Source organism: Leucoraja erinacea, chromosome 2, assembly GCF_028641065.1.
Source record: "Leucoraja erinacea ecotype New England chromosome 2, Leri_hhj_1, whole genome shotgun sequence".
Taxonomy (NCBI): Eukaryota; Metazoa; Chordata; class Chondrichthyes; order Rajiformes; family Rajidae; genus Leucoraja; species Leucoraja erinaceus.
Window position 1 is genome coordinate 92760432 of NC_073378.1, and position 26683 is coordinate 92787114.

At 42.7% G+C, this 26683-nt stretch overlaps 1 protein-coding gene across 2 annotated transcripts; it reads right to left on the reverse strand.

Annotated features, from left to right (window-relative positions):
• klhl7 (kelch-like family member 7) lies at positions 1 to 26683 on the reverse strand. Of its 2 annotated transcripts, none has more exons than XM_055661242.1 (11): positions 26159 to 26683; positions 21925 to 22027; positions 21726 to 21819; positions 20523 to 20647; positions 19053 to 19228; positions 15759 to 15933; positions 13660 to 13802; positions 12627 to 12867; positions 5544 to 5745; positions 1147 to 1244; positions 1 to 455 (listed from the first exon to the last, which is right to left on the reverse strand). In XM_055661242.1, the coding sequence occupies exons 1-11, from the start codon at positions 26279 to 26281 to the stop codon at positions 172 to 174; spliced, it is 1764 nt and encodes a 587-aa protein (XP_055517217.1). In that variant the 5' UTR covers positions 26282 to 26683; the 3' UTR covers positions 1 to 171. The 2 variants fall into 2 exon arrangements, with proteins under 2 accessions (XP_055517217.1, XP_055517226.1); XM_055661251.1 differs by lacking the exon at positions 26159 to 26683 and adding an exon at positions 23625 to 24521.

Below are 26683 nucleotides of genomic sequence, written 5' to 3' on the forward strand. Positions count from 1 at the left end.
TATTAGGCAAACCACCTTTTTTAATAACTCTTACGAAATAATCCTGAATATCAACATTACTTTAATACAACTCAAAAGACGTTAAATTAGAAAAATCTTCATATATCAGTTTATGCCAGCACGAGCTGATGGAACAGGCATCATTCTGGTAGCTCCAAAGATTTGTTTTCTTCATGTTTCAAGTTTTTCCTCATTTGCACCACATGTGTCCACAACACATATAAGACAACTGGTTACTGGGAAAGCACGGACTTTAGAATTAGTTGTCCATTTGTCAGTCTCGGTGTTATATTCCAAAATGTGGCCTAATCGACCTACACCTTGGAAACCAGCCAAGACATAGATTATGGAGCCTACTGCTGCACATTTAACAGTCACCCCTTTCCAGGGCATCGTTGACACCATTTTCCAGTCATTCATCTTAATATCATAATATTCTATGGAATCTAGACCACCTGCGGGGACAAAAAAACAATTTAATTTTGAACTTAACTATCATATATTTTGAACTACAAATATTTGGAACATATTTTCTGTAGATTAGACATTTCTAGAGTTTGTATTCTCTTTCTCATTACAGAAATCCAACATTTGAAAGCAAAGCCATGGAAATTGTACTGAGTTTCTGAGGGATTTGGCTCTGTCCTTTCATTCCACAGGTTAATAGGGTTCCAGAATACGAGTTGAAAAGCAGGAACCTGAACTCTCAGATTTAACTGATGAGGGTGTGAAGCCTGCTACTATCATAAATTAAAGGAGTTGTCACTTTATTTCAAATACCCCCCAATAAATCTGCACACAATAAAGAGTCATACAGCAATATCCTTTTTTTGTTGTTCATATGACTTTAATTTCAAATGAAGAGTGTGAATAAAAGGTTTAGCTGGCAGCTTACTAACCAATTCCCAGAGTAGTCAGTAATCCCAAACTTTGGTGGCACGGAAGTAGATAGAAGAAGGACCAACATGTTGCAAGACAGTTGGTGGAAACCTGCCAAGAAAGAACTAAGTGAATCCAATAAAGATTTCAGAATAGCCAACCAGGTGGAGCAGGCATTTTAAAATCAGATTTGATGTAGAGATGGATCAACAAGTATATTTTGTCTGTTAATGGAGACAGCAGTAGGTTCAAATCAAGTATCCTTACCAAGTCCATTTTGTCCACCAACAGCATAGATTCTGTCATTTACAAAAACTAATCCATGGTTCTTCCTAGCCTCCAGCATTGCAGCAAGTTCTGTCCACCTATTAAAAAGAGATACACAATTCAAACACTTGCATAATAAAATTCTGAGTTGGTATTCAATATGTGTCACGGATTCTGATAACCAGTTCACATCTGCACAGCATAGTTATATAAAAAGGAATGCCAGTGAACATTTAAACACATCTTAAATAAAACATTCAGATCAGTGAAGGATTGAATGTTGAACTGAAAAATCATCCATCTCATGGCACTGCCCTGAGCTGGTTTATCTCCTACCTCAAAGATAGGGGTTTCTCTACAAACATAGGCAACTCTTTCTCCTCCCCAGCTAGCCTTTGCTGCGAGGGTTCCACAAGGCTCCATCCTAGGCCCCATTCTCTTCTCCCTGTATATGCTCCCCTTAGGCCAAGTCATTCAAAGGCACGGCATTTCCTTCCACTGCTATGCAGACGATACACAACTCTATCTCCCCCTGAAGCCCAACAACCGATCTAATCTACTCAGCCTTATCCACTGCCTCGGGGATATAAAGTGTTGGATGGCCCAGAACTTCCACCAACTAAACGAGAGTAAGTCTGAGGTCATCCTACTCGGCCCCTCGGACTCAATCAAAACGATAGCAGGCAGCTTGGAAGCCTTACCCCATTACTCAAACCTCACGTCAAAAACCTTGGCGTGATATTTGACTCCGCGATGAAATTTGACAAACAAGTCAATGCCGTGGTAAAAGCTAGCTTCTTCCAGCTTCGGACAATAGCTAAAATTAAACAATTCCTCCAATTTGTCGACCTCGAAAACATCATCCACTCATTTATCTCCTCCCGCCTTGATTACTGCAACTCCCTTTACACTGGCATCAGCCAAACATCCCTGTCCCACCTGCAATTGGTCCAAAACGCCGCAAGACTCCTGACGGGCACCCGAAAAAGGGACTACATCACCCCGGTTCTGGCCTCTCTTCACCGACTCCCTGTGCAGTTCCGAATCAATTTCAAGCTCCTTCTTTATGTATACAAAGCCCTAAACTGGCTTGCCCCCCACCTACATCAAAAATCTGCTTACCCACCATACCACCTCCAGGTCCCTTAGATCGGCCGACTTGGGGTTACGGACCATCCCACGATCTAGGCATAAGCTCAGGGGCGACCGAGCTTTTGCAGTTGCAGCTCCTAGACTATGGAACAGCATCCCTCTTCCCATCAAAACTGCCCCCTCCATCGACTCTTTTAAGTCTAGACTTATTTCTACTCTCAAGCCTTTCTTGAGGTTCTCTGAGGGATCTTGTATGTATGTATCTATGTATGTATTGTTGATCTATGTATCACTGTTTGTAGCACGTTAGTACCTACACCTATGCAAAGCAATTTGGTCAACAAAAGTTGTTTTTAAATGTGCTATAGAAATAAAATTGACTTGACTTGATGGAACATTAAAACCACCTGACTGTCTTTTCTGGTGAATGCTTCATTCTAATAGAGGAATCCTCAAGTTGCATTAACCAACATTGCAAATGTTTTGGTAGAAAGTGAACAGAAATAGAAAACAAAATTCATAGAACAGCAAATACATAACATGTACAGATAATACAAAAGTGGAGGGTTTTGCAGATCGTGAAGATGGTTGTGAAAAATTGCAGCAGGATCTTGATCGATTGGCCAGGTGGGCTGAGGAATGGTTGATGGAATTTAATACAGAGAAATGTGAGGTGTTTTAAGTGAAATTATTTATATTATGTAGAACTGAAAATGCTGAAGTCAACAGTCAGGCATCTCTGGAGGACATGGATAGACATTGTTTTAGGTCAGGACATTCTTCAAACACAGTCCTAAAAAAAGCCCTTGATCCAAAACGTTGTCAATCCATGTCCTCCAGAGATGCTGCCTGACTCTCTGAGTTACTCAAGAACTTTGTGTTCGCCACAAGTTTCCGGTGCAGTTCCTTGTGTTTATCTATTTTATGATCATTCCATTTAAGTTTTCATGATTGTATTATTCTGGCGTTTTATAGGTTGATCATGTAAGATTCTGGCCAAAGGTGAATTGGAGGTGACAATAGGGAAAACCTCAACAATAATGATGCTAAAGAAAGTTAGAGAGAGGTAGGTGGGGGTGGTGTGTGTGTGTGTGTGTGTGTGTGTGTGTGTGTGTGTGTGTGTGTGTGTGTGTGTGTGTGTGTGTGTGGGGGGGGGGGGGGGGTGGTGTGTGTGTGTGTGGGGGGGGGGGGTGGGATGTGTGTGTGTGTGTGTGTGTGTGTGTGTGTGTGTGTGTGTGTGTGTGTGTGGGGGGGGGGGGGTGGGGTGTGTGTGTGTGGGGGGGGGTGGGATGTGTGTGTGTGTGTGTGTGTGTGTGCGTGTATGTGTGTATATGTGTGTGTGTGTGTGTGAGCACATGGGTTTCTTCTGGGTGCTCCAGTTTCCTCCCATATCTCTTTGTTGGTGAATTGGCATCTGCACATTTTCCCAAGTATGCGGGAAGTGGATGTGAAAGTGGGATAACACAAAACTAACTTGTGAATGGGTGATTAATGGTCCTACTTACTTTTTCAATCTCAGCCCCTTAATTTTATTGATCTCAATTCTCTCCAACCTCTCCTGATCCAAAGAAAACAATCCTAGCCTATCCTACCTTTAATATGTCTTAGTTTGACAACTCTCTCATTTATGTCACCTGCACCCTCTCATGTGCAATCACATCTTTCTTGCAATGTAATGTCCAAAACCTACATACCTTAAATATTCTACTTAGAATCTTTATTTATTAATTAATCCTTTTCCATTATGCCAAACCTAAGTTTTAATGACCAGTATACAAATACTTTCCAACTGGTTCTTTCACAGTTTCATTTCCAAAAGGTAAATGTAGAAATTCACACCACGACTCAGCTCATTCTCATCCCATCGCCCTCGTTGGACTTGTTATGTAGCAACTAAAATGTTCTTCTGCGTGCTTTTCAAAATGAGTGTGCTCTCTTTAAACGTCAAACACAAATTGTATGTCAGTTAATATTAGGATAATTGAACCTCTTACTATTTGGTCATAGAGTCATACACACGGATATAAGGCCTTCAGCCTAACTCTTCCATGTAGATCAGGATGCCCCATCCGAGCTAGTCCCATTTGCCCACGCTTGTCCTAAATCAAAATATTTCCTAAGTATGTACCTGTCCAAATGCCTTTTAAATGTTTCTATTGCACCTGCCTCTCCATTTACTCCCGTGTCACTGTGTGGGAAAAGTTGCTTCTCAGGTTCTTATTAAATCTCCTCACCCCCACCCCCACCCCCACCCAATTGACGAAAGCCAGCAACCCAGCTGGCTATTTTGACTAGTGTTTTCACCCATCAGAAAATTGCCTAAATTGCATTTCCAAATTTTCTCATCCATTCCCACCAAACTACTTAAAGATCTATAGGACATTCCTAACAGTTTCATTGGGAAACTCGTGGGAGTGGCGGAGCCTAACGGCAGTGGCTCGACTACAGTCGTCTGTCTTTTTTTATTTTTTGTCTTGTTAAATGTATGTCTTTGAGTCAGTTTTTTTTTTAGCTGTGTATATGTGGGGCGTGGTGGGAGGGCTGTGGGAGAAACCGTTAATCTGTTCCCTGTGCGGAGACCCGACTATTCCCTGTCGGGTCTCGGATATCGTTGGGCCTAACATCGTGGAGCCGGCGGCGACCTCCGGCCAGGACTAACCTGAGGGCTCCAGTTGCAGAGCCTGCGGAACTGACATCGCGGAGCTGGCCAACTTCAGAGCGGGAAGAGCTGTGGTGGCGCGCGGCTGCAACCCGACTTTGAGTTCAGAGGCACCGGCCACAGACCCGGTGGACGGGAACACTGGGAGCTCGCAGGTTCCTGGTGGGAAACCGCTTTTCCGAGCTCCGCAACGGCGACTTCTCCCGCTGGAATCGTGAGTTTAAGGACATGGAACTGGGGCCTAACATCACCCGGCGTGGCTTAAACGGCCTCAGGACTTACCATCACCCGGGGAGCCCCAGTTCGCCTCGACATTGCAGTTGGACTGCTGGACCACGGGAGAAGGAACAAAGGGAAGAGATAAAGACTTTGCCTTCCATCACAGTGAGGAGATGTTGGAGACTCACTGTGATGGATGTTTATGTAAACTATGTTAAGTGTGGGTCTTGGATTGTGTTTGTAATATAAAAAACTGTAGAAATGGAATTTCGTTCAAACCCAGGTTTGAATGACAATAAATAGCATTCTATTCTATTCTTTCTTCTATTGCTCTCTTTTTGTTCAGAGTATATAGCCTCACACTCACATCAATTTATTTTTACACAAACCATATCAACTTCGGCAAACCACAACCATTAAAACTTACGACTCAGTTGCAGGATTGTAAACTTCACAGGAATTTAAAACTCTTCCAGATACATTGTTGCCTAAACTTCCACCACAAACGTAGATGAGTCCCTTTGCTTCAACCATGCCATGACTGCATCGAGGTGTCAACATACTGGGTTTGGTATGCCAATTCTCTGTTCTGGTATCATAACATTCAAAGAGATACAAAGCAGAATTTCCTGCATCAGAAAACAAAAACAATTAGAATTATTTGTGCCTCTGAGAAGGGTGGTCTTTGAGAGCAGTCTATCTATTGGCATGTCCATGCTGTATATTTGTCAGAGGTTTCAGCTCACATTTCCCTACACAAGGAATAACAGCTCAACCAGTTGCAGAAAACAAGCTGCTGGGTGACCTCTGTGGCCGAGTTGCATCAGTAGAGGGAAAGTAATTGACAATGTTTGGGTCAAGACACTGCATTAGGATAAAGTGGAGAGAGGGGGCGAGGTGAGACAATGACCAGCATGTGGTAATTTGACCAATGAGAGCCGAAGATGGTGTGAAGATGGAACCAGGATAGGGTGCAGAGCGAGTAGGAATAGGTGAAAGCAGGCAAGCCGAAGATGGTGTGAAGATGGAACCAGGATAGGGTGCAGAGCGAGTAGGAATAGGTGAAAGCAGGCAAGGAAAAATAGGCAGATGGAGCCAGGTGGTGTAAAGAGGGGGGTGTAGGCAGAAACCGCTGCTGTCAGGTGATGAGTGTGGATGCAAAGGCTACGAGGGTTGGAAACTGATAAGCAAGGGATATGATCATTGAACCATTATGGGAAAGATGAAGGGTAGATTAAACTAGATTGGGGAGGTGGATGGAACCAGAGGGGAAGGGTAGCATGGGAAAAGAAACAAAAATGGAAGGACTAGAAGTGGATCGGAATGAAACAGAGAGATGTTCTTGTTCTGGTTTGCTTTGGGCCTCATCCTGGCAGTAGAGGTTGAGGATGGACAAATCAGTGTGGGACCAGGAAAGGGTGTTGTCATGGCATGCAACCTGAGGCTCTGTAAGAACTCTGCGGACAGGGCATAGGTGCACTGCAAATATTCACCTGGTTGAGGCCATAATCAGGTACACTGAACGCAGTAGATGATGTTAGAGCTGTGTACACAAATCTGTAATTGCACCTGACTGCAGCATCTGTAGTCTCTTTGCGTCTCCATCACAACCATTTAATCGGAATGCAACAGATTATTTCCAACCATAATGCAATACATTTGTTCAAATCAGCCAGCACTGCTTGGATATCTCATCCATAACACATACAGGAGCTTTCAGAGGCCAGCTGTAAATGTTTGTCTTTCAACAAAGTTTAGGTTATCACAGTAGCAGCAAAAGACATTTTGGTTTTAGGGTAAAGTATTGTTACATTTAACCACTGGCATATTAATGATGAAAACCACAATAATGCCTCTTGGGGACCTCAAAACAATGTGAAATTCAAATAATTTGAATGTGAAGGAGGCAAATATTAGAACAGATCCTGAAAATATCTAATAATTGAGGGAAACATACCCAGGGGAACTGGTTAGTAATTAATTAATTAGTAATTAAGTAGTCAAAAGACCGAGGTACAGTGAGAAGCTTTTTGTCGTGTGCTAACCATTTACCGGAAAGGCAATACAAGATTACAATCGAGCTGGCCAGTGTGCAAATACATGATAAAGGGAATAACGTTTAGCACCAGATAGAGCCCAGTAAAGTCCAATTAAAGATAGCCCATCTCCAATGATGTAGGTAGTACCTCAGGGCCGCTCTCTAATTGTTGATGTATGGTTCAGTTGCCTGATAACAGCTGGGAAGAAACTGCCCCTGAATCTGGAGGTTTGCGTTTTTACACTTCTGTGCCTCTTGCTTGATGGTAGAGAGAAGAGGGAGTGACCAGGGCAAGATTTGTCAATGATTATGCTGGTGGCCTTGCCGAGGCAGCATGCAGTGTAGATGTAGTTTGGAATGGACGTTGGTTTGTTCGATGGTCTGGGCCGCGTCCACAATTCCCTGCAATTCTTTCTAGTCTTGGATGAAGCTTTCCCCAAACCATGCTGTGATACATCGTGATAAAATGTTGTCTCCAGCACATCTGTAGAAATTGGTGAGAGTTGTTGGAGACGTGCCAAACCTCGTAAGCCTTCTGAAAGCAGTAGAGGTGTTGGTGTGCTTTCTTGGCCATTGCTTCAATGTGGTTGGTTTAGGACAATTTACTAGTGATATTTACTCTTAGGAATTTGAAGCTTTCAACCATCACTACTTCGGCACCGTCAATGTGTACCAGGGTTTGTGTACCGCTTTGCTTCCTGAAGTCAATCACTATCTCCTTTGTCTTGCTGACATTGAGAGAAAAGTTGTTGTATTAACATTGGTTCACAAAGTTCTACAGCTCTTTCCTGTACTCTGTCTCGTCATTATTTTACATCTGGCTCACTACAGTGATGTTGTCCGCAAATTTGTAGATGGAGTTGAATTTGTAGTTGTGTGCACAGTCGTGAGTGCATAAGGAGTAAAGAAGGGGGCTGAGATTGCATCCTTGCGGAGCACCAGTGTTGAGTATTATCCTGCAGGACGATTTGTCCCCTATCCTCACTGATTGTTGGTCAGGAAGTCGACGATCCAGTTGTAGTGCCAACTCCAAGTTCCACGAGTTTTGTGATGAGCTTAGATGGGATAATGGTATTAAAAGCAGAGCTGAAGTCTATGAATAGAAGTTTGACGTCTCTCCTATCCAGGTGTTCCAGGGATGGGTGTGGGGCCAGGGAGATGGCATCAGCCATGGACCTGTTGTGGGGGTAAGCAGACTGCAGTGGGTCAAGGCTGCTTGGTAGATAGGATTTAATGCATTCCATAGCCAGCCTCTCAAAGTACTTCATGATGGTGGATGTCAAGGCCACTGGACGGTTGTCATCGGTACAAAATCTTCGGCATTGGAATGATAGTGGTCTTCTTGAAGCAGGTGGATACATCAGAATAGAGTAGGAGGGAATAAAGATGTCAGTGAATACTCCCACCAGTTGAGTTACGCAGTTTCTAAGGTTGTGGCCAGGGACTCCATCTAGGCCAGTTGCTTTTTGTGAGCTCACCCTCAGTTCGGCCAATCTAACTTCTGCAATAAAGTCTCTGGAATGAGACACACTTGAATCCGATGCCATCACAGATGTTATCAGTTGGCCTTCTGCTCAAAGCAAACATAGAAACCATGAAGTTCATCAGGTAGGGCCGCACTATCAGCTGTGATGTTGCCCGATTCACTTTGCAGCCAGTTATAGTATTCAGCCTTTGCCACGTTCTGTGGGTGGCCGAATTATTATACTGGGGTTCGTTAATCGTGGTATTATTACTTGGCATACTCAGTTTTGCAAAGTACAATGCAAGCTTTCTTCTGCACTGGGATGATAGTGATTATCCTATTATCGGGATTATTTGACTTGTATGCAGCAGACCTGGCATTCATGAGAATATACTTCACAGTCCATCAATGTTTTTGTAATTGTCAAGAGGAATTCAACTTTTCATATACAAGAGATAACTTCACATCTTAATGAATATTCCTGGGTTGAGGGTACCTGCCACTCATTCATGCATTGCATTCTTCCCAGGAATTTACTATTTATAATACATCATATTAACTGTGCAAGTTTATCAACAGAAACACAGGCATTAACTTGTTTTAATCAAAATTATACATAAGGTTGCCTGTTTCTCACGAGTCATGTGGATTTTGTGCTATCGGCTTGATTATGAAAAAAACATCTCTTTCACTTTGCAAATTGTCAAAGTATACAATAAGAATGATACTACATTTAATATGTTGCAGTCCTTTAAAAGCCAGTTGAGCACCAGCATTTTCCAGTAGAAAAAGGGGATAAATAAGTGAACCTTGGATGCTTTGGCAAGACAGATTAATGAAAATCCCAAGGCTTTTTACATCTACATTAAACACCAAGAAGGTGGTAGGAGCACTCAATGATCGACAATAGGTGCAGGAGTAGGCCATTCGGCCCTCCAGCGTATACAAGCCCAGCCGCTCCATTCTCTCAGCATATGACAGTCCCGCCATCCCGGCAATTAATCTTGTGAACCTAGGCTGCACTCCCTCAATAGCAAGAATGTCCTTCCTCAAATTAGGGGATCAAAAGTGCACACAATACTCCAGGTGTGGTCTCACTAGGGCCCTGTACAACTTGACACCATTTAGATAATAATCTGCCTTTCTGTTTTTGCTACCAAAGTGGATAATCTCACGTTTATCCACATTAAACTACATCCGCCATGCATCTGCCCACCCCCCCCAACCTGTCCAAGTCGCCCTGCATTCTCATAGCATCACCCAACTTTGTGTCATCTGCAAATTTGCTAATGTTACTTTGAATCCCTTCATCTAAATCATTGATGTATATTGTAAATAGCTGCAGTCCCAGCACTGAGCCTTGCAGTACCCCACTAATCACTGCCTGCCATTTTCTAAGGGACCCATTAATCCCTACTCTTTGTTTCCTGTCTGCCAACCACTTCTCTATCCATGTCAGCACTCTACCAAAACCATGTGCCCTAATTTTGCCCACTAATCTTCTATGTGGGACCTTAGCAAATGTTTTCTGAAAGTCCAGGTACACTACATACACTGGCTCTCCCTCATCCATTTTCCTAGTTATTCTTAAAAAATTCCAGAAGATAAGTCAAGCATGATTTCCCCTTCGTAAATCCATGCTGACTCAGACCGATCCTGTTACTGCTATCCAAATGTGTCGTTATTTCATCTTTTATGATTGACTCCAGCATCTTCCCCACCACCGATGTCAGGCTAACTGGTCTATAATTTCCTGTCTTCTCTCTCCCGCCTATCTTAAAAAGTGGAATAACATTAGCTACCCTCCAATCCACAGGAACTGATCCTGAATCTATAGAACATTGGAAAATGACCTGTTATTTACAATATATATATTAATAATTTGGGTAAGGGAATTAAATGTGATATCTCCAATGATGCGGCTGACACAAAGCTGGATGGCATTATGAGCTGCAGTGAGGATGCTACGAGGCTGCAGGGTGACTTGGATAGGTTGGGCGAGTGGGCAGAAGCATGGCAAATGTAGTATAATGTGGATAAATGTGAGGGTATCCACTTTGGTGGCAAGAACAGGAAGGCAGATTATCTGAATGGTGTCAGGTTAGGAAAATGGGAGGTGCAACAAGACCTGGGTGTGCTTGTACATCAGTCACTGAAAGTAAGCATGCAGGTACAGCAGGCAGTAAAGAAAGCTAATGACATGTTGGCCTTCATTGCGAGAGGATTTGAGTTTAGGAGCAAGGAGGTCCTATCGCAGTTGTACAGGGCTCTTGTGAGACCGCACCTGGAGTATTGTGTGCAATTTTGGTCTCCTAAAATGATGAAGGACATTATTGCTATTGAGGAAGTGCAGAGTAGGTTCACCAGGTTCATTCCCCGGATGGCGAGACTAACATATATTGAAAGAATGGGTCGACTGGGCTTGTATTCACTGGAATTTAGAAAGATGAGAGGGGATCTTACAGAAACCTATAAAATTCTTAAAGGATTGGACAGGTTAGATGCAGAAAAAATGTTCCCTATGTTGGGGGAGTCCAGAACCAGGGGTCACAGTTTAAGAATAAGGGGTAGGCCATTTAGGACTGAGATGAGGAAAAACTTCTTCACCCAGGGAGTTGTGAATCTGTGGAATTCTCTGCCACAGAAGGCAGTGGAGCCCGATTCACTGGATGTTTTCAAGAGAGGGTTAGATTTAGCTCTTAAGGCTAAAGGAATCAAGGGATAAGGAAAAATGCAGGAATGAGGTACTGATATTAGATGATCAGCCATGATTAGAAGGGTCAAATGGCCTACTCCTGGACCTATTTTTCTATGTTTCTTCCTGCTTCCATCTGGCAGAAGCAAAGAAGCTTGAAAGCATGGATTACCAGACTCGGGAACAGATTCTTCCCTTTTCTTATCAGGCTTCTGAACAGTTCTTCCATAAACTAGGATATTATCTGACACACTTCCACCCTTCAAAACAAGAAGCTTTCAGTATAGGAGTAAAGAGGTCCTTCTGCAGTTGTACAGGGCTCTGGTGAGACCACACCTGAAGTATTGTGTGCAGTTTTGGTCTCCAAATTTGAGGAAGGATATTCTTGAGGGAGTGCAACGTGGGTTCACAAGGTTAATTCCCCGGGTGGCGGGACTGTCATATGTTGATAGAATGGAGCGTCTGGGCTTGTATATTCTGGAATTTAGAAGGATGAGAGGATATCTTATTGAAACATTTAAGATTATTAAAGGTTTGGACATGCTAGAGGCAGAAAAAATTGTCCCAGTGTTAGGGGGGGGGGGGGGGGGGGGGGGGGGGGGGGGGTACAGAACCAGGGGCACAGTTTAAGAATAAGGGGTAAGCCATTTAGAACGGAGATGAGGAAACACTTTTTCCACAAAGAGAGCTGCGAGTCTGAGGAATTCTCTGCATCAGAGGACGATGGAGGCCGGTTCTCTGGATACTTTCAAGAGAGAGATAGATGGGGCTCTTAAATATAGCGGAGTCAGGGGATAAGCAAGCGGGGTACTGATTGTGGATGATCAACCATGATCACATTGAATGGCGGTGCTGGCCTACTGCAGCACCCATCGTCTATTGTCATTGCGGAAATTGGACAGTCTATGGAAATTATGCGCTACAATGGTGACAACTATTTCCTGCATTCTATCTTCCCCTTTGCTCAACCTATTGCACTTGAAAGTAACTTGGTTGTATTTATTGTATCTTGATTGATTATCTGATCCGAGTGGCTAGCATGCAAAACAATGTTTTTCACTGTATCCCAGTGCACGTAATCCCACTCTGGTTGCCTTCTAGCAAATTGGCCATCTGCCGGTCTGTAGCAATGGCATTCCCACAATGATAGGCAGGGATTTTCAGGATCAGAAAAAAAATGGAACAATGAAATGATTGCTCCCATAATCTGCTTGTCCCTCAAACCAGTAGAAATCCACCCAAGTCGGCTTGAAAATATTGTTGTGCAAAGTGTAATTAAAAATGCCATAGAATAAAGAGACTACAAACTCACCTACTTCAGAGCCTCCAGATGTGTAAATTTTGCCTTCTGCAGCACATGCAGCAAGACTATCTCGAGGAGTTGGAGGACCCAGTTTAGAATACCAACTGTCCTTAACTACATTGTAGCAATCCATTCGTTTGATAGGAAAAAGCTGTGAACCACCTAATATATAAACAACGTTGTCCCAGAAGACACAGGCTGCATCTCGTCGCTTCTCAAATGGACAACGAATGTCCATCCAAGTATAATCCTGCAAGGAACAAAATAAAAACCCGCACTAATGTATTGCCCTTCATGACACAGCTGGCATCCACAAGCAACAATGGCAGTATAAGGTGTTTTAGTAATATTGATCAAGGTTTCCATATTGGTCAGGAAACAAATAATTACATGTTTATTTTATTAAGTCATGTTTCATGATCCTCTGAAATGGGAAATAGGATCTTGGTTCAACAAATCAGACAGTGCAGCTCTCTCTTAGTGCCATCTTAAAGTGTAAGGCCAGATTTGCTGCCTGGGTCCTGAACCCATAACAAGCCCATTATTTACTGAAAACACTCCCAATTATATGGAACTTGAACTGTTAACACAGCTCTAAACATTTGAACTTATTTTCAAGGACTAAAGGAATTGCACTAACACTGGATTCTCAATAGAAGATGGACCTGCCAAAATATCCCTCTGCAGATTAAAAAAAAAAAACAGCATGAAGAAGATACCCCTGCAACTGTATACAGCATAATGTTTGTGATTCTTTGAAAATAAATACTAATCATTTTAATCATGACAAAATATTATTTGTATCAATAGCCAATAACAATTAACTCTAAAATAACTGTAATGGAAAATTTAAATTACAGCTCAAATGGATGCTTAACATAAATGTGGACTATTCAGGGTTCTCTGGTTTCGTCAGTTACGTGGTCGCTTAGGTTTGTTGACATACCTACATCTACAATGAGAATGCAAGAGTTATGACAGTACTACACAAAAATTTACTGTTCCCAGATTATTGATTCCACCATCCCCGCCAACCCTTTACCTTGGGATTAAAATAACGACATGACTGTGGCTGAGATCCACCAAACAATGCAATGCGATAATCATGTTTCTTTTGTCTTGGCCGTGTACTTTCGCCCAGCTCCTCTCTATCCTCTGGAGACAGAAGATGATAGCGCATACCACCTGCAGAAAAGAATGATTAACAATGAAGATCAGTATCAAATACTTTTTTGAAGTTTAGACTTAAACACAGAAGGGTTTTAAAACTCTTTGGTTCTCTCGAAATGTCAAGATAATTCATTAATCTGCCCTTCTGAAAGTGTTGTCATTCTTCTTGTATTGCCTTGTCCCAGCACAGATCAGATAGTGCAATAGTGTATCACCCCACAATATATCCTTTTATTCTAACATCAAAGCAATATTCAGACAGTGCATTTTCTACATCACCATTCTTAATGCACGAGTGATAAACCCACAGTGATAACATGTAAAAATGTAAACAGGGCAGATGCTTTACGGTTGAGATAAGTAGAGACAATATGGTCACAGAACGATGGTTATGATCTGGTGCCCTTATTCACTGGGTTGAGACTGCCTTATCTCACATAACAGATTGCTCATTTCATTTGAATTCAATTCAATGCAATTTTAATGGCATCATGTTTGGTACAGACATTGTGGACCAAAGGGCCTGTTTATGTGCTGTACTGTTCTATGTCCATGTTTGGTGTTTAATTACTTCTCAATGGTGAAAAGACAGTGCTTTAAAGCAGTGCTTTAAGTTTCCGAACAAATACATATGATTCATATTAAATGTTTAAATTATCGTATTACATTTTCACCACTTGAAAATTACAACATGATATTCAGAAGAATTAATGCTCTAACCTATGACCAACTGGATATTATTCTAAACACAATAGGGGAGGTCCAATGGTGACATAGCCATGGAGCTGTTGTCTCACATTTCTAGTAACCAAAAGTTCAATCTTGACCTTGGTGCTGTGTCTGGAGCTTGTATGGTTTCCCCGAGTCCACGTGTTTTATCTGGTTTTCCAGTTTCCTACAATATCCAAAAACCTTGAGGGCTGGTAGATTAATTGACCACTTGATAAATTGCTCCAAGTGTGTACATTAGAAGTGAAATCCAGGGGAGAGATCAAGTGAATATGGTAAGAATGACATTGGATCTATGTCAAACTAGTGTAAATGAGTGTTTGAAGATCGGCATGGAGTAATGTTGAATAACTCTATGACATCAATCTAGCAATCATCTACCCCTCTTCTCTTTATAATGGCTATCATAACTCTATAATCTCAGTCCAGATGCAGGGTTTAGACTCAAAATATTCCTCCCCCACCTACAAATGCTGTATAACCCACATATTATTTATAATCCAATTGATTATGTTAAAACATGATAGTTGCATTCTTAAGAAACCTTGTAATACAGAAAAGCACATTAAAAAAATGAATGTGTCTATGGGTAAAAAAGGGATTAGATGAGTTAGCTAAAGTTTCAGACATAGTAACAAAATTATTTTTCCCTGCAGAATTATCAAAATTAGGCAAGTTAGATACAGCAAAAGCTCTATGTTATGTTGTTTAATTGGGTATCATTGTGCAAGTGTCAATAAAGGTGGATGCTTGTCAATCTCAATAGAACTCCTACAATGTGCCACAAGCAGCTAGGTTCTTAAGAGGTAACAATGTCTATGGAAACAGTCCTCGACTTAAACTGTGTTTTTTAAACTAAGACAGTTTTTTTCTGCTGCTTGTCTATTTACAAATCAACTTTTAAGTGGTTTTCTAGTTCCCTATCAAAATAAGTGTTATAACCAATTCGGCCCACAATGTAGAAATGGTGTTGTCTAATTCATTACTCTTGTTATATCCAATTGGTGTTATGGAGACATGCCAAATAGCAGAACTGCCTATACGTATCATATTCAACTCTGTAAATATGCAGACTATTGAAAGTCTTTGGACCAAAGCTCAGGAAATAGTAATTGAAAACGTTAACATGAAATATGTAATCTACTTTATAATCTACTTAGTTAAGAACAAACTTTAAATCATTAAACTGCTTCCACTCAAACTGTATAAAGTATTAATTCTGGGAGGTACAAACATACTTACTAATAACCATTTTAAGACACTCTGGGTTATCCTGAATGAGTGATTCCGCTTGGACAGTTTTGCTTAAGAAGTTTTTAGAGATGAGTGGAAATCTGACTTTAGCCAGAATATCAACCATATATTGCTGTCGATTGTGTTCATCATATTTTAACCATCTAACTGCTGCATCATAAACCTACAATGAAACAAAAAATAATAAATCACAAAATGAAAATTAGAAAACACAAGTCATTATACTTAACATGGCTTTAGATGGCTGCCGTGAAGGGAGAGTGGACGCTGGCGCGCTTTAGCTGCCGCTGCTCTCTCTTCACAGTGTTTTTGATTTTTTGTTTTTGGACTGAATTCTGTTTTTAATTTGTGTTTCTGTGATGTCTTTATTATTTATTTTATTCTGATTATATGTTTATATTCCTGTTAATCTATGTAAGGTGTCCTTGAGATGTCTGAAAGGCGCCCAATAAATAAAATGTATTATTATTATTATTAACATACCTATATCATGAAACATTGAGATTATGACGACATACTATCCACATATCCCAAATATTATTCATGTAGGTTCTTGAAAGACACCAGGTGGTGCCAGCAAGTGGCTGCTGGATTTTATGTGGCGTTCTGGTCATTTTTTTTGTAAACCATCTGTTAATTTTTTTCACGTTAATCCTGCTTAGTTACTTTTAATGTATAATGACCTCCATGATGTTTGGGACAAAAACACATCATTTATTTATTTGCCTCTGCACTCCACAATTTGCAAAAGAAAAAAAATCACAAGTGGTTAAAGTGCACATTGTCTGATTTTAATAAAGGACATCTTTTAAACATTTTGGTTTCACCATGTAGAAATTACAGCAGTGTTTATACATAGTCCCCCCCATTTCAGGGCACCATAATGTTTGGGACATGGCAATGTCATGTAAATGAAAGTAGTGATGTTGAGTATTTTGTTGCATATCCTTTGCAATGACTGCTTGAAGTCTGTTTTCTCTGGTGATGCTCTGCCAGGTCTGTATTGCAGCCATCTTTGGCTAATGCTTGTTTTGGGGGATAGTCCCCTTCAGTTTTCTCTTCAGCATTGACTCCTGAAGACGTTTGGGGATTCTTCTTTATTATAGAGAGAAATCTTCTGTTATTAGCTGTAGAGGTGTGTGTGTGTCTGTGTGGTCAGCGTTCCAGTTCGCGGTTTTTCAGGCGAGTGCTGCGAGCTTGAAGGTCGCAGGCAGTCCGCTAAAAAGTCGCCTAAGTGGGACAAGCCCTTTAGTGTTTTTAAATTGGGAGGTGGGAGGGGGAAGAGGGGAAACCGTTTCCCAGTCACTACCTGGTCAAGGTTGCGTCTTTTCTCCGAGTCGCATCTTCGCCCCCACCTCGCGGCCTACCAACTGGATTGGCGCGGCCTTTCCTGCCGGGGAGCGGCCAGAGCTTCAGCAGTGGCACAGCACTGAATTACCATCGCGGAGCAGGACGATGTCTTGCTGGGGATCGCCTGTTGGAGCTCCGGAGTGTTGGGCCTGCTATTTAACACTGTGGAGCTGTGGTTTGCAGAGCTTCTAGCAGCGGGCGACGCTGATTTTAACCGCAGAGTCCTGAGATCCTTTGCCAAGGGTTGCCAGTGTTGAATCTCCGCCCAGCTCGGCCTGTGGACTTCGGGAGCCGAGGTCTCCGGTAGGAAGTGGCCGATTCGGATACTCCAAGCCGCTGTGTGTGTTCTTCCGTTCTGACGTCGGAGTTCCATCATTCCGGCATGAGGGCCTGTACATTTGGCCATCCGTAGCGGCGACTGCGGAGGGCTCAAAGGCCCCAACCACGGGTGAACAATGAGGAAGATGACTGAACTTTATTGCCTTCCCTCACAGTGGGAAACGTTGATTCCGCTGTGGGGGTGGGGATGTTTATGTTAAACTCTATCGTGTATTGTGTTCTTTTCTTTTCGTATGGCTGTATGGCAACTCAAATCGCACTGTACCAATTGGTGCATGTGACAATAAATGTAACTTGACTTGAACTTGAACATCAGAGTCCCCATATCTCAAACTAAGTTAAAGTTCTTTGAGTTGTGGACTCAACAGCCAAATATCTGGAGCCTCCCTTTGATCTGGTATTTTGTTGGTTCACATGCTTGATCAATGGTGTTTTATCATTAATGTTTTATTATTATTAATGTTTAGTGTTTTCTGAGTCATTCGTAACTGTCGCTGTATGTCATGTTGTTACTTGTGGGCGGAGCACCAAGGCAAATTCCTTGTATGTGAATACTTGGCCAATAAACTTACTTACTTACTTACTTATCTTGCCATCACCCTCTACTAACCCTCCTCCCAACTGCCTCACGAGGCAAAGCCAATTTCTACAGTTGTGCCATAGAAGGCATCTTATCAGGATGCCTCAACTTGGTTTGCCAACTGCCCCGCCCAAGACTGCAAAATAATTAGAGATTTGCGAATGCAGCCCAGTCCATCAGACAACCAGAATCCCCCATCTTTCCCCATCAACTCAATTTACACTTCATGCTGGTTGAGAAAGCAGCCAATATATTCATGTACTACTCACAAGCTAATCATTAATTCCCTCTTCTCCCGTCTCCCGACAGGCAGGTACAAAAGCTGAAAGGACATGCCACCAGATCCAGGAAAAACCTCTTTCCCTTTGTTATCAGATTCTCGAACAGACCCCTCAAATGCTGAGGATACATTCCCGATCTTCCAAACTACCTTATTAGTTTTTGCATTTTATTAACTGCACTTTCCCCGTAGCTGTAAAGGGCCTGTCCCACGAGCATGCGCCTGCATGCGGCGAGCGCGACCAAACCGGAAACAGGGGCTGCGCGGAGGTCGAGTGAGTGACGTGAAGTTCGAGCGAAGTCCACGGGAAGTTCGCGCGTGACGTACGGCGTCAAGACGCTGCGTATGGTGTCGAGGCGGCTGTAGGCCGGTAGGCTGTTGCCGCGCGGAATTTTTGAACGCGGTCAATTTTTTGGAGCCCCACGCGATGTCGGGACCAACTCCGCACAACTCCATACGGCTTCGGCGATCGAAGTGGGACCGACCCCGCGAGGCCGTGCGGCTCAAGTGACCACGTTAGGTCGCGCTTGCCGCATGCTCTTAACGCTGTATTCTGCACTCTGTTTCCTTTCTCTTTTGCATTACTTATTGCACCCACTCATGGTCCAATTGTGCTTATTTATGATATGATTATAAAGATTTTTACTGCATCTAGTTACACGTGACAATAATAAACCAATACCAGCTCAAGATAAAGAAATTTTCAGAACGGTTTGAAAATGATTGATCATACCTGATCTTCTGCTCTAACTGTTAGTGCATCTTGTTTCAGCAAATGAGTTACTCTTTTGACATCAAGTTGTAAAAACTCATCTGTTTTATAAACCTCAGTGAAATGCTGATGAATGAATCCATCTGCAGATGTCTTGAGTTCTGGGCAGTCGAGGCACTCTGCCAAAACACTTATTCCTGTGAACAAAGTCAGATACTATCATATAAGTTTACAGCACAGTAGGAAGGCACAGGACATATCAGATATTTCTTCTGCCAGAGATATTCTCAATGTCTCCTATTAGGTTTTCAACCCATTGTAGTTTTAATAACTTTCTATGACAAGGCAGCAAAAATTACACTGTTAGTTAGGTTTGTTACTGCCACGTGTACCGAGCAACAGTGAAAAATTTATTTTTCTATTTTTCATTTTTCAGACCTTAGAAGTGCCGAAGGATAATTCCTCCAAGTGGCCCACTGGTGCAGTAATTTTCTAAGACCTGAAGGTGTAGTCAGATACATTTTTATTGGAGAGACTAGGAGCTGTGGGGGGCTGTACACATGCACTCAGTCCGTTTTGCCGAACACATGCGCTCAGTCCGCCAAGGACTGCTGGATCTCCAGTTTGCTAACCATTTAATTTGCCCTTTCCGCTCCCATACTGACCTTTCTGTCCTGACCCTTCTCCATTGGCTGCTGAAATGGAATGGCCATATGGAGGAACAGCAATTCATATTCCATTTTGGTAGTTCATAACACAGTTGGGAACATTTTAGGGAACTACCATCAAACACCTTCTCCCATGTAAAACCGAAAAGTAAAACCGAAAAGGAATAATGATAGCAAAATAGAATTGAGATACAGGTCAGCCAAGATCTAAATAAATGACAGCAAAATAAGCTCAGGACTGGTCTGCTCTTGGTCCAACGCAACAACTTTAAATTTAGTTTCCTTCAAGTTACGTCATCCTTTGACTCATCTAAGTTTACAAGTGGCATGGACAATAAATATTCTTATGAGGATAGATGAGGATGTTGATCAATATTTGCTCGAGAGTAAGGTACACCTTAAAACAATTCAAATCAAAGAATTGGTACATGCACAAAGATAAAAAATCATGTGCAATTTCCAGCAGGGCTACTATATAATATTTGCATGCAATAATCCACGCTTTAATCAGTTGTTAGGTACAAAAGTGGTGCATTTTTAAGTTTGTCTTGCTCATCATTGTCCCATTGGAAGGGGCTTTTTTGTTTACATGACTAAACTAATCACTGGGCCAGCACAGAGACATGCAATAATTAAAATCAAACTACTATCGCTATTAAAGAGATTTGTTTCCAGTATCGTTTATTTCACTGACAAACTTGTGCTGCACCCTATGGGTTAAAAAAAATCAAAACAATATAATAAAAATTGGAAGATTTCACAGATTGAAAAGCACATCAAAACATCCCGCCATATCATAAGGCAGCCCCTTAATGTAACATACCAAGGCAATTTGAAGCGTCAATTTGCTCTTTAAGGAATTCAACACACATTTTCTTCACTGGTTCAATCTGATACTGGTTTGCTGCATCCAATAGCGATTGAACATTATTGCTGTTAACAGAGATCCTGTAAAAATTAAAACATAATTTAAAACTGTAAAAGTTGTTTCTTTAAAAGGAAATTTGTCCTTCTTATGAGACTCCTCAGTTGTCATTTTAAAATATAAATCAAATCCTTTCATTGAATACTATAGTCTATTGGAGAGTGGAATCTTCATGGGCATTTTTTTTTTTTTACATTCTTCAACCACTTGGTTGATCCACAAGAACAAGATTCACCAGGGACCTCCCTAAGCATCATGACACAATAGATTTACAGTATTCTCACATTGTGAATTGCAGCCCTGGATCTCTTAAATCCCTCACAGACTCAGCCCCCTACTAAATATGATAAGTGGGCTCCCACTATCATCAGCTTTAATTGTAGTAAAATATGTGCATTTGGACCATGCTCAGGCATCAGGAGCAGATTTCACAATCTGCTGTTTAACAAATACATAAAGTATTTTATTACAGTGTAAATTAACGTCACAAACTTCATGTCCCAAGCGATTTCAACATAGAACTAATTAGTCCGAGGGGTAGAATCTCAGTTTATCAGTGAATCGAAAATAAATGGAAAATAAATGGCAACGGTTTTGGCAATTGACTACAAAAATCATTACAGCAAAGCCAATGAGGCCCAACTCAAGATTGGACAACACATCTACCCATGCCCACATGAGCTTTCCCATCAAATTACTTCTACAAAACCTGGACAACTATACACGCAGCCATGTCACTAGCAGGGATCAACCCTCCTCAGTTTTACAACATTCAAACTCAAGATCATGAATGAAAAAGATTATGTAAACAATTCCAGTATAAAGAATAACATACCAATAAAACCTTGGATAAATGATACCTTGCCCAAAACTAAAGTAAAGGGATATCAGGTTTAACTTGCTCATAATTTTACACATTCTTTCAACATGAAGACCCAAGGGTATAGGTTTGTAACTTGTCATACAGTGAACTAAACATTGTAGTCACTAGAGACTTGGAAAGCACTTCGAGTTGGAAACTTAAACAGTAAATGTGATGGAAACAAGGATTCACAATATTTAAAATCATTAAGTAAGAGGTAAAAGGTAACAAACACATACCTGGCAGTGTATGCAAACTCTACCAGTAGTTCAATTATGTCAGGTTCAGCATCTTTGAGTTCTACTTCATAAGACTTGGATTCAAGCATATTTGCTAAGAGGAAAATGAGCAAGAATATTAATAACTGCTTAGTTTAGAGGAAAGTGCAAGCACTATAAATGATCACATGAAAATAAAAAATGATAAAAGCCAACTTACTGGTAAACATTAGACTGAAAAAGTGGCTGGCAGCTGCAAGTACCACCCGGTGAGCTGGGATTTTCCTATCCGACACCACCAGAAGAACGTCACAGAGAATTTTCTGAAGATAAAACACAAGGATTATAACGATGAAATAAGCTATTTTTTTCATCCATATCAGTGCTTGTATTTATGTAATGAGTAGCACTAATCCCATCCGCTCACCATGTTCTCATATTTATTTGGTCAATTTTTGGTGTTACCCACAGATAAATGCAGCACCCATCCAAAAAAAAATCAAAAAAAAAATCACAGCTACCTGTACTACTATTTTTCTCAACAGCACTTGTGTAAACAGAAAATATTCTTGAACACTCAGATTCAGATTCAATCAGATTCAGATTCAGCAGCTAAGGTGATTTGGAAAGATACATGTCTTTGAGCAGTAATGTGCAATTGTTAACTTTGAGTTGGAAACAATCAATTCCTATTCTTGTATGCAATAATTCACAATATTAAAAAGAGTTTAAATTCATTGTTGTAAATATTGCGAAACCTTGTTTAGTTATGATCTCTAGAGTCATGCTTATCCCATCAACTATTGCCCACCTGAATTATTCCCTGCGATGGTCCCCATTATAAATCAAACACAACATTGTTGACTCTATAGTACACTGCAACTTCAAATCTTTAACACAATGCCACAATTTTTCTACCCTATCCAACAAAGTCATACCTACAATGGTCATCTCCGATTATAACTCAAGCATGTGTCAATGCTTCAGGGAGACTACATTACATCGGGGAAACTAAGCGGAGGTTGGGCGATCGTTTCGCCGAACACCTCCACTCAGTCCGCAATAACCTACCTGAACTCCCGGTGGCTCAGCATTTAACTCCCCCTCCCATTCCCAATCCGACCTCTCTGTCCTGGGTCTCCTCCATTGCCAGAGTGAGCAACACCAGAAATTGGAGGAACAGCACCTCATATTCCGCCTGGGTTGCTTGCGTCCGGATGGCATGAACGTTGAATTCTCCCAGTTTTTCTAGCCCTTGCTGTCTCCTCCCATTCCTTAACCCTCAAGCTGTCTCCTCCCATCCCCCCCTGTCCTCGGGCTCCTCCTCCTCCTCCCTTCTCCCCCCCACCCCCCATCAGTCTGAAGAAGGGTTTCGGCCCGAAACGTCGCCTATTTCCTTCGCTCCATAGATGCTGCTGCACCCGCTGAGTTTCTCCAGCATTTTTGTGTACCATGTGTCAATGGTTCCTTTCCCCAAGAGCACACTTCACGTTAACCAACAATCCAACAAAGCTTTAAGTAAATGGGTTATTACACGGAACCCACAAATTCGATATGTGCCAGCAAAGTACTAGATTACATCTGAATTGTCACTTTTCAGATATTAGCCTCGACTCATTCCAAAAATTCAAGAGATTTAAGAGTTTAATTGTCATATTCACCAGACATGAACCTGAACAATGAAATTCTTACTTGCTGCAGCTTTATAGGCACATTCGATGGAACAACAAAATACTGTAAATTATCAATTATTCTAAGTAAATGTGTCCACGATAGTGTAAAATTCAAAGTATGAAGAGCAACCATGGTAGGGCAAGGTCCATGGTGGCTTGTGCTAAGGTAGGGTGGTTTAAGAACCTAAAACTTGATGGGAAGAAGCTGTCGTGAATTTGGAGGCAATGGTTCTCAGGCTTCCCGTACCTTCTTCTCGATAGCAGCAGCGCGAAGAGAACTTGGGCATGGTGATGCGCGTCTTTGATGATATTCAAGATCCCTTTGACAGTGGGATGGCCAATACCCATAATAGACTGCACCATTTTCTGCAGCCTCTTTTGTTCTTGAGCATCAGAATTACTGAACCAGGCTGCGATGCTGCCAGTCGGTATGCTCTCCACTATACATCTGCAGAAGTTCAATAAAGTAGTTGGTGACATGCTGAATCTCGTCAAACGTTTGAGGAAGTAGACATTGGTGAGCTTTCTTTGTGATTGCATCCATGTGTTACGTGCAGGATAGATCATCAGAAAGGTGTATGGCCATGAAGTTGAAGCTGTTGACTCTCTCCATTACCGTTCTGCCAATGAAGACAGGTGTGTAATCCTTTCCATTCCTTAAAACAGCAATACGCCACTTGGTCTTGTTAACACTGAGAGCAAGGTTGCTGTTCCGGCACCACTCAATTAAAATATTTGATCTCCCATCTACATTCTTACTTGTTATTATTCATACTTTGTCCAACGACTGTGGTATTGTCAGTGGATTTAACAATGGCATTGGAGCTGTGTTTAGCTACATAATCATGGATACAGAGACAATAGAGCAGGGAACTATGTGTGCATCCCTGTGGTGTATTTGTACTGACAGTCAGTAAGATGAAGGTGCTGTTGCCAATTCATACTGAACGAAGTCTGCTGGTGAATAAGCCTTGGATCCAGTTGCATAGTGAGAAGCAGAGACCCAGTTCCTGCGAGTCTGACGATGGATTTGTCAGGGATGAAGATGTTGAATGCGGGGCTGCAGTCGATGAACAGCTTGATGGTCCTATTGCCCAAGTGGTCTAGCAGAGTGGAGAGCCAGCGAGATCGCATCTGTTTTCGATCTGTTGTGGCAAATTGAATTGAAAAGTTGCTAATTCTTTATTTTCAATGTTTCACATCATTGTCATGGATTTATCTATAATGCAGGAAATATTACAGCCAATTTGGCATAAAATCCAAATATCAAGGAAGTAATTGTCAAAATGTTTGGGGGGGGGGAAATACATTTTGAGGAAATATTAAGAGAATTGCCTTCTATTCTTCAAACCCAACATTTTACTTCTAAGGAAAACAATGACACCAGGAAATGTTAACCTCCCCTCTGACCTATCATTATAGATGATGTGCTTTAACTTCAGATCTTCTGACTTCAAGGCAAGAACACAACCACTCAACCAAGGTTGACCTACCTATAGGAAGGTTGCACGGCAGTCGAGGTCACAACCTGTGACCCGTACTGTTGCCACGCAACGCCAACTTGAGTACACGCGGTGAACTGCAGGTAAGCATTTATTATGGCTGCCAGCAGAGCGGGCCCTTCTTCTGTTCCAGCATCCGGACTCCACGCTGACTGGTTCCACACTCGCGGACCCGGGGCCGTCTATACCCGCGGCCGGGGATGGGGGGAAGAGGAGAGGGGGCGGGGGAGGTAGGAGGTCGGGGGGGAGGTGGGAGGTGGGAGGTCGGGGTTGGGGGGGGGGGGGAGGAGGTCGGGGTGTTGGTGCAGTGCGGTCAGTGACTCTGGGTGGGCGGAGGAACCAGACCGTCCCCAACACTGCTGCAGCCGACGGAAACGTTGCCGGGTGGTCAGGGATGGGGGGGGGGGGGAGGCATGGACGGGGGGTGCGTGGTCGGGGTGGGGGCGTGGTCAGGGGTGGAGGGTGGTCACGGGGGGGGGTCAGAGTGCCATTGCAGCGCGGCCGGTGACTCTGGGTGGGCGAAGGGACCAGAATGTCCCCAACTCTGCTGCAGCTGACGGGAACGTTGCCGGGTTTTCGTCCCCATGTGTCTGCAGCCCGGAGCCGCGACCCCACTACACCCGGCCCCGTGTGTGGGCGCTGCTGACCCACAGCCCGTGACAGATCGGCCCACAGGGGGAGACAGGGTGGAGGGTGACTGTGGCTGGACAGCGCTGACTCCGGGGAGAGACTGCGGGCTGTCCCGAGGGATGCGCTCCTTCGGCCGCTTACACCTTGGTGCTCGGGTTCAGAGCAAAGATACTAGAGCATTTGGTTCAGAGTGCTCAGTCACCCTCCACAATTATTTACAGCGGTTTTTAACAGGTAAGAAAGTACGCGTTTCGTGTGTTAACAGTGTTTGCCGAGGCTGCCATGTCCTCCAGACGGATTGAGCTGCTCCGTGCGTCACGCCCTTTGACCCGATGTATTTACGGTTACATTGCTCCTAGTCAACTGTGCATCCCCACAGCCCCTCCAACTCCCTTCCCAAGAAAGGCTCTTGGAGGCTACCCATGGATCTGGATCGCTACACACAAATTTGTAATCTTTAAGTTTTGGCCACATTTCGATTATTGAATTTTACTGCACAAAAGTTATTTAATTACTGCACAAATTATTAATTAATAAAATTATCACAACAATCATCAACTGTTCGGGGTGTCGGCAGAATATGACACTCGACAACCTTTCTATTCTCTCATACATTTTGCCCCATTTGACCCTCCTTAAAAACACTTGCCTGTTTGCGCATGTTATTCATGACACCCATAAAAGTTGCCAGGAGCTTGGCTTCCTCTCTGGCTGCGAATTTCTTCTCACTTTTCTTCTTTATGGAGCCTTTCTCAGTGATCACAGAGGCCATGGCAACATTGAGGTAGGCCAGGCCAGGCCAGGCGCCGTGTCGAGTGTAGTGGGGCCGGGCTGGGCTGTCACCGGCAACTATTCACAGCCGGGAGAGGTTTGTGAAGAGGGGACAATGTTGGGGACAAGGTCAGTCACCAGGCCTCGCCGGCGCTCAGGCCGTGCCCTGCTCTGCGGCCACGGAGCGGGATGGAAACCATCTCATGCAGCAGCAAGTGGAGACTCTCTATCAAGGCGGGGGATGTGCCTCGGTGAAGGGCAAGTTGCCGGCGGTAGATATATATATATATATATATATATATATTGTAGACGTTGTGCAGGTTGGCGGCTCCCGCTGCGCGACCGGCGGACAACAACAATCCGCGGCAAGGCGAACCAACCCAGGCCGGGAGGAGAAGCCCTC